Source organism: Arvicanthis niloticus, chromosome 3, assembly GCF_011762505.2.
Source record: "Arvicanthis niloticus isolate mArvNil1 chromosome 3, mArvNil1.pat.X, whole genome shotgun sequence".
NCBI lineage: Eukaryota > Metazoa > Chordata > Mammalia > Rodentia > Muridae > Arvicanthis > Arvicanthis niloticus.
In genome coordinates, this window is record NC_047660.1 from 14,356,662 (window position 1) to 14,365,844 (window position 9,183).

Sequence of the window (9,183 nt, forward strand, 5' to 3'; positions counted from 1 at the left end):
TTTTCTTTCTTTCAGCATTCCCTCACCAGATGGATTTTTGCTACTGCAGATCAGCAGAGGGTGTCAGATCTTTCAGAGTGCACCAGGCTGGAACCAGCAGAGCTTCTTAGCAACTCCCCCCCTCCTCCCCTTTCTCGCGCTCTCTTCCTCCCTCAGACAACTCGCTCCCCCTCTCTCCTCCCCCCTCCACGTAATTCCGAAAGAGCAGAAGAAAGAGAAGGAGAACAAGCAAAGAAGAGCTAGTAAGCGCCGGCCGGAGCACAGAAAAAAAAAGGCTGAAGACGACCAAAGGGGAGAAAAGGAACAGGATGGACATCCACAAAATGCAGTGATTGCGGAAATTTTCCAGCGCCATTGGCTGGGCAGTGTGTGTTTTGGGCGGGCGTGATTTCAGCACCGGGGGCACTGGACAGCACCTCGGGGGTACTTCTGGGCAACCTGCAACCGAGACAAGAACTCCAGCAGCTGCCTGGACCACTGAAGCCACCGAAAGCCCCGCTTTGTATCAGAGAGGCAAGGTCAGTCCGACGCACAGCCATCACAGGCAGTGCGCCTGTACTACGCTGCAAACCTGCTTGTTTCTAACATGCACTTGCTTTTAATTGCTAGCATTGTTCCTTTCCTGGTTAGTGAGAACCTCTAAACATGATTCTGTAAGGGTGCGCTTCCTTTTAATTTTACAGGTATATATTTAACTTATTTTGGTTATTTTTAAAGGGTTGAGGGGGAGTAGTTTGCTTTCTCTCTTTCTCTCTCTCTTTCCTCTACTTTCTACCCTCCCCCTTTTCTGCTTGTCTTGCACTATGTGCCTGGATAGTTTGTGGATATAATTATTGACTGGCGTCTGGGCTATTGCAGTACGGGGGGGTTAGGGAGGAAGGAATCCACCCCCACCCCCCCAAACCCTTCTTTTCTCTTTCTCTGGGATCGGACATTGGAGCACTAAATGAACTTGAATTGTGTCTGTGGCGAGCAGGATGGTTGCTGTTACTTTGTGATGAGATCTGGGATGAATTGCTCGCTTTAAAAATGCTGCTTTGGATTCTGTTGCTGGAGACGTCTCTTTGTTTTGCCGCTGGAAACGTTACAGGGGACGTTTGTAAAGAGAAGATCTGTTCTTGCAATGAGATAGAAGGGGACTTACACGTAGACTGTGAAAAAAAGGGCTTCACAAGTCTGCAGCGCTTCACCGCCCCGACTTCCCAGTTTTACCATTTATTTCTGCATGGCAATTCCCTCACTCGACTTTTCCCTAATGAGTTCGCTAACTTTTATAATGCGGTTAGTTTGCATATGGAAAACAATGGCTTGCATGAAATCGTTCCGGGGGCATTTCTGGGGCTGCAGCTGGTGAAACGGCTGCATATCAACAACAACAAGATCAAGTCTTTTCGAAAGCAGACTTTTTTGGGGCTGGACGATTTGGAATACCTCCAGGCTGATTTTAATTTATTACGGGATATAGACCCGGGGGCCTTCCAGGACTTGAACAAGTTGGAAGTCCTCATTTTAAACGACAATCTCATCAGCACCCTACCTGCTAATGTATTCCAGTATGTGCCCATCACCCACCTCGACCTCCGTGGAAACAGGCTGAAAACACTGCCCTATGAGGAGGTCTTGGAGCAGATCCCTGGCATTGCTGAGATCCTGCTAGAGGATAACCCTTGGGACTGCACCTGTGATCTGCTCTCCCTGAAGGAATGGCTGGAGAACATTCCCAAAAACGCTCTAATCGGCCGAGTGGTCTGCGAAGCCCCCACCAGACTCCAGGGTAAAGACCTCAATGAAACCACTGAACAGGACCTGTGTCCTTTAAAAAACAGAGTGGATTCTAGTCTCCCGGCGCCCCCTGCCCAGGAAGAGACCTTCGCTCCTGGCCCCCTGCCAACTCCTTTCAAGACAAACGGGCAGGACGAGCATGCTACCCCAGGGGTTGTTCCAAATGGAGGTACAAAGATTCCGGGCAACTGGCAGCTCAAAATCAAGCCCACACCACCGATAGCAACTGGGAGCGCCAGAAACAAACCCCCAGCGCATGGCTTGCCCTGCCCCGGGGGCTGCAGCTGTGACCACATCCCAGGCTCAGGCTTAAAGATGAACTGTAACAACCGAAACGTGAGCAGCTTGGCTGATTTGAAGCCCAAGCTTTCCAACGTGCAGGAGCTTTTCCTTCGAGATAACAAGATCCACAGCATCCGAAAATCACACTTTGTGGATTACAAGAACCTCATTCTGTTGGATCTGGGCAACAACAACATCGCAAACATAGAGAACAACACTTTCAAGAACCTTTTGGACCTCAGGTGGCTGTACATGGATAGTAACTACCTGGACACTCTGTCCCGGGAGAAATTTGCTGGGCTGCAGAACCTGGAGTATCTGAACGTGGAGTACAACGCGATTCAGCTCATTCTCCCCGGTACTTTCAATGCCATGCCCAAACTGAGGATTCTTATTCTCAACAACAACTTGCTGAGGTCCCTGCCCGTGGACGTTTTTGCTGGGGTCTCCCTGTCTAAGCTCAGCCTGCACAATAATTACTTCATGTACCTCCCAGTGGCAGGGGTGCTAGACCAGTTAACGTCCATCATCCAGATAGACCTGCATGGCAACCCCTGGGAGTGCTCCTGTACCATTGTGCCTTTCAAGCAATGGGCAGAACGGCTGGGCTCCGAGGTGCTGATGAGCGACCTCAAGTGTGAGACACCGGTGAACTTCTTTAGGAAGGATTTCATGCTGCTCTCCAATGACGAGATCTGCCCCCAGCTGTATGCAAGGATCTCGCCCACGTTAACTTCGCACAGTAAAAACAGCACTGGGTTGGCGGAGACCGGGACACACTCCAACTCCTACCTAGACACCAGCAGGGTGTCCATCTCGGTGTTGGTCCCAGGACTGCTGCTGGTGTTCGTCACCTCCGCCTTCACCGTGGTGGGCATGCTCGTGTTTATCCTGAGGAACCGAAAGCGGACCAAGAGAAGGGATGCCAATTCCTCTGCGTCCGAAATTAATTCCCTACAGACAGTCTGTGACTCTTCCTACTGGCACAATGGGCCTTACAATGCAGACGGGTCCCATAGGGTGTACGATTGCGGTTCTCACTCACTCTCAGACTAAGCCCCCCCCCCCCCCCCGACTCTAAAGGGGGAGGAGTGCAGGAAGACGATCCATCCCCCCCTTCCGCCAGCACCGCGGGGGGAGTAGGAGAACATTGACCCAGATCTAGCGTGTCACAAGCACCGATGGACATGAGTAAATAAATAACTGTGAACTCACTCAACTAAGAGGCTCTGGCCCCTAAGCTCCCATCCGAAAACAAAGAGCAGACTGTGGAGCTGCGAGTGCAGCGAGCTAGCTCTTTGCTCTGAGCTCCTTTTGACTCAAAGCCCAGCATGGGGCCTGCCAGAAGAACTGAGCCCCCTTGCTCAGGGTCAAAGGTCTCCTGGGGCTGGCTGCAGTGGCTCTATACATATATACATATATCACATCTATATAGAGAAATAGATATCTATTTTTCCCCTGTGGATAGCCCGAAGATGGCTCCCTGTTGGTTATGCAGGGATGGGCAGTTGCACGAAGGCATGAATGTATTGTAAATAAATAACTTTGACTCCTGACAAGAACAAAAAAATCAAAAAGTGCTGCATGGCTCGCATGGAATCCACACGCTCCAGGGACTATGCTCCCCCTCCCCCAACCCCACCGCCCAACTGCGACTGGAGACGACGTCACAGCACCTATCCTCCTACCTGATAAGTCCCATCGTATCAAACTTTCTATAAACAAAATACAGTATAATCAGAAAGTGCCATTTCGCCCTTATTTGTGATTGGTAGGCAGTTCAGAGCGTATGTTTACTGTGAAAAAAAAATGTAAAGGTTTATTTAAGACATTTGCATGACTAGTCATCAGTCCATTTTATGAGTTAACAATGTATTTTGTTGAGCAAAGTTTTTAAGGGTTTGTTTTGGGTTCTTTTCTTTTGATGGTGATGTTTGATTTTATTTTAGTTTCTGAGGGGGAATATTTTTCTATACATATCCAATAATGCCTTCCATCTGAATGTAAAATACGTACCCATGATTTCTATTATAGTACCAGTGTAATTATTTAAGAAAAAGATTCTGGGGCAGTTAAGCATGACCAATTAATGTCACTCTAGTGCTTAGGCTGCGATCCTATGGTAGCAATTGTGTGCTGGGAAAAACCTTACTGATAAAGTAGGCACAAGGAGCCGAGGAAGCACGTGAAACTTACTAATTCTATTCGAGGATTTTATAATGGCATATTTTTTCAGTATTAAAGTGAAAATGTTTTCAAATCTGGGTCCTTACATTTTTCCAGCTTCCTATTTGGATTTATGGTGGAAGGGATGGGGGAGGGGGAACAGTTGGAGGGGGTGGGTTCCTTCTGGAGCTCCAGAAAGGTTCTCTCCTTAATCACCTTAGTGTTTAATCATTCAGTAGCTCCTGCCTCTCCTCACAATCTTCCATCCAACCCCACCCCACACCCCCTTGACTATACTGCTTTTCCACTCCCCATAAAGTACAGTCTTACCCAAACAAGTTTGCCCTCCCTCTGCCCTCTCCTAATGCGGCAGCGAATCCCTTTATTAATACTGGAAATTCCTCGCTGCTGTTTTGTGGTGCTGCCCACACTGCAGATATATTGGAGATGTTAGGATAGATTTGATTTAATTGACTCTGTCTAGATCGGTCTCATTAAACAGAGGGCGATTTCATTGGTCAGCACTCCTTCATGAAAGACAGCCCTAATGACTGGTGTTTGAGATGCTGCTGGCATTTTGAATTCAACATCTGCTGAAAACGGTAAAACTAATTAGTGGCCACCCACCCTCCGCCCCAACAACTACATATCGAAAATTGTTGAAGTACTCATCTTTATGGAAATCAATCATTATCCTAAAAAAAGTGCTTCACTCTTATCATACCAATTTCTGGTTATGGCCCAGTAATTACCAAGGGAAAGCAGTGAACTATTTGAATTTTACCGACCAGTGTAATTCTGGTCTGAATAAGATGCCCTAGGGAATTCTAAGCAACTCTATTTCATCAGCAGTTAGGTTACAAACCATACATATTGATGGGGTTTGCATTCCACCACACATCCACTCTTGAGAAGTATGTCAAAGACAGGAGACCACAGCCTGAAATTGCAGAAATAAAAGCTAGCTCAATAAAAGCCCCCAGGAGCAGGTGTAACTAGATGTGTCAGTGAGAATGGATATTCTAAAGAGAAATAATTTCCTAGAGAACAATGATGTTGTGGAGTATGTATTATTTAAAACTTTTAAAATAAAATCTTTATTATACATAATGACTATTCCTAAGGGCATCTATTACCTTTTTTTCCCCTTGATTCTTTTGTTTGTGGACTGCATTTCATAACGATAAAATGGAAAATGATTTTCCTCTGGCAATTGATCTCGGTTATTTACTCATCATTTATTTTTTATATGAAAGCTTTAACATTTTTATGGAAAGAAAAACTGTATTTTTGGTAACTAACTAACAGATTCCTTCATGGTGAAAAAATGGAGGAGATGGGTCATCTCTCATCAGATGTTAAAAAGAAGAAGGAGAAGAAGAAGAAAAACAACAACAACAAAAAAGGCAGATTTAGAAATCCCATGAAGAGTGGCATTTATTAAGAAGTATCTACTGAAGTTTTAAAGCTGGTAAACAATTAGGGAAGGTCTAGAACAGGAGTGTGTCATAGAAACAGTACACAGAGAAACAAGTTTTTCTTTAAACAAACAGAAATTAGTATGTAAAATAAGTTAAAGCAGCCAAATTGTCAGAAATAATACTTTCAGTGATATTTTGGAGTCTTTCATTGCCAGACATGCTGATTAAACATTCACTTAAGTTTTAAGATCACAGGATGACTTTTTAAAATATTGCTATTTCCATTATACAGATTAAACCACTGAGACTAAAGAACAGTACACAGGAACTTAAATCATACATGGTAAAAAAGTAGAATACCATTTAATTCAATTTCCTTCATACCTCAAAACCTCATTTTTATATGGAACATTCATTATAGCAACCTCCTAAAGATTATTAAACTGTAAAGCTAAAAATTTGCTACTATAAAACAGATTGGGAATGAGGTCACAACTTCCAAATTTTAATCATGGTGGCCTTTTATCCTTTTTAGTATATCTACCACAAAATTTTCTCAAATTCGCTGAAGCTAAATTTGTTTTTCTCTTCCTTAGAATAATAATAAAAAAAGAAAAAATGAGTGCATCATAGGATACATATTTACACCACTAAAAATTATATATTACTGTTACATTGATTCCAATCTTATCTAAACTGTTAGAATCTTAATAATTAATACTATATATGAGAACCTATAGAGAAATGATGTCCTATGATTTTATACAGACAATAATTTATTAGGAGTAACTGTGCTTTATTGATGTTCATTGAATGTCATTACCAAAATTTAATTTTCATAGATATGTTTAGTATATATATTTATATAATCCATATAAGTAAGCAGAACATATAATATACATGATATCTTGTACATGTTTTGTTGGAAGTGCTTTGTATCCTTTGCTGTTTCTTACATGAAATACTCATATAATTGTAATTTTTATATCCATAATGTAAATATCCTGTTTCTACTTAAATCATATTTTAACACATGATGAGATAAAGAGGATTTTATTGTGACAAATGGGAAGGAAAAGAAAACCAGCCAGAATATCTTATATGGATTCACTGTTTTAAAGAAACTTTAGGTTACTCTGGTTGCTGCTGTAATTAAGAACATGGTAGAACTTAAGCTATTGCCATAGATATTTAATGCTTCATAATTTTGCATGTTTATACACAAAGAAGCTGGGAAAACTTTTAACATTAACACAATACAGTTCCTTATTGTAACTATTACTAGGTGTAATTAGAACTGTCACCAATGTTAGGAAGTGCTAAATTTATATTGGTCATTCTAAAGACAGTATGTTAAAATGGCTCTAAGATTTTCATAAACCTAAGCAGAGAGAAAGAAAAAGTGGGGACAGAAACTTGAAAGGGTGAGTGTGAAAGTGTCTGTTGTCAATAGGATTGTGGATTGTTACATATTGTGGCTTCTATTTCAGTGCCCCTGATTGCTGTAAAATTTATACATATTTTTATTTGACGTATTTACTTGAAGAAAATGATATTAATTATGCTAATGATTTAGTTTCATCATTAATTGAGAGTTGGTTTATATTTGTTTTGTTTTGTTTTTCACAGTTTAATCTACTATATTTCATAGGCTAAATTCAATATGATATCAATAAATGTAGGAAAAGCATATCTAAATATTTAATATAAAGTTTACTCTAATATTTTAACTAAGGAGAGCTAAATTAATCACATTTTATGTTTTTTTCCTATCACTTTTTAAAAACCTGTATCCCTTCTAAAAGCTATATTCAAATATCATATGCAGGACAAACCATTTTCTTGCTGGTACTGAAACTTGAAGCAACACCATTAAACTGACTGAATGACAGCACCCACTACAGAGACAGAAATGCAGAAACACAAACATCTGTATCAATCCTGCTCTGTGCTACCAAAATTTCATTGGATTTTAGAAGCAAAATTGGAAAAGTTAAGGAAATGATGACTTAAGTAAGTGTTCAAAAATTATACATTTTAGATGAAATGGGCCTGTGAAGACATATCTTGGAATTTCTTTAAATCTTTAAAGCTCAGTCAGTTCAAACTTTTCACTGCAGTAGACCAACAATTTGAGTTTACTGGTTTAGACTTTAATTTTTTTTATTACATTTACTTTTAAAATAGATTGATCACACTATATGTTGGCATGGAATTGAATTTCATTTTTGCTTTGTACAAAATTTCCTGGAGAATTATTTAAGAGTTTCAAATGTGTGTACTTGTTAAACATAAGCAACCAGTTGGCAATGTTGACTGTGTACTTGCTATATCCAGAACATGAAATCCTTTGGTGTCATACGAGATTAGTTCCCAGATCTCCCAAAGATATTGAAAATATGCAGATCCTCAACTCTTTCACAAAATGATAAAAGCTTCGAATAGAATCTAAGATTACTTCCCGCCAAGTCACCTGGAAATTATGTTTAAGATCCAATACAATGTTTTTATTCCATACATAGCAACAGTATTTGTTATTTTGTAAGTCACTACAAAACAGTATGCATGTGTTTATTGCAGAAACAGTTTCTTTGATATTGATAAGGTTGGTTTTGAAATCCCGGGTTCTAGTGAACATCCTGCCTCAGGCAGTAAAGTTGTTCATCTCAGATTAAACATGTGTGTGTGTGTGTGTGTGTGTGTGTGTGTGTGTGCATTTGCGCACATGCGAATGCTTGCATGCTTACTCATGGCTGAAGTGGATGTATTTGCGGTGTGAACATGTAGAAACTTCAAGATAATGTCAGTTATATTTTTCAGTTGCTTCTCCAAGTTACCCTTTTGAGACACGTTCTCTCACTGTACTCAGATCTTACAGTTTTATCTAGGAGAGGTTACTAAATATCACCTGGGATTCTCCTTTTTGTATCTTCCAGTGCTGAGTTATAGGCATGTACCATTTTGTCCAGTGCTTCTGTGGTTGTTGATGATATATACATCTCCCATAGTGTTGGTACAGCTTGCACTTTTTCTGCTGATCCATTTCCACAGCCTAAGGAAACATAAATTTGAAGGTTTATAATTTAAATTCTTTATTGGTTGCATTTTCATAGAGATAATTGTACTGTAGGTTGTTTCTTATGAAAATAATCTAAGGTAATTCTAATCTTAAGTAGTCTGTAACATATGAGAATAAGATATATGCATCTTTAGAATAAAAATATAATATATCACTGGCAGTATGTAACACTAGTAGAATATTTTATGTTGTTTAGTAATTTAGGTCTTTATCCATTGCAATCATTTTTATTATCCATTATGCACTAAATTAAAATGATCAAAACAATGCTTTAAATAAAAATATTTACCATTATCATTTCTTCTTCAATATATATATATAGTATTCAACATTATATACACCACTTAGAGTTTTGAAGGGATATAGTATTTTTCAGTCTTAAGTAAATGACACATATGTTTTTAATTTACATTATTTGAGAAATAAGATTTTACATTTTATTCCTGAGAACAA

At 40.1% G+C, this 9,183-nt stretch overlaps 1 protein-coding gene across 1 annotated transcript; it reads left to right on the top strand.

Moving 5' to 3' along the window:
* Positions 1–356: 356 nt before the first annotated feature.
* Slitrk1 (SLIT and NTRK like family member 1) lies at positions 357–4,329 on the top strand. The gene is made up of 2 exons (XM_034498082.2): positions 357–518; positions 977–4,329. Exon 2 carries the CDS (start codon positions 1,030–1,032, stop codon positions 3,118–3,120), a length of 2,091 nt encoding a protein of 696 aa, XP_034353973.1. The 5' UTR covers positions 357–518; positions 977–1,029; the 3' UTR covers positions 3,121–4,329.
* Positions 4,330–9,183: the final 4,854 nt, after the last annotated feature.

Excerpts from the sequence above, each read along its gene's own strand:
- Slitrk1 (XM_034498082.2), top strand. The coding sequence starts at position 1,030 with ATGCTGCTTTGGATTCTGTTGCTGGAGACGTCTCTTTGTTTTGCCGCT.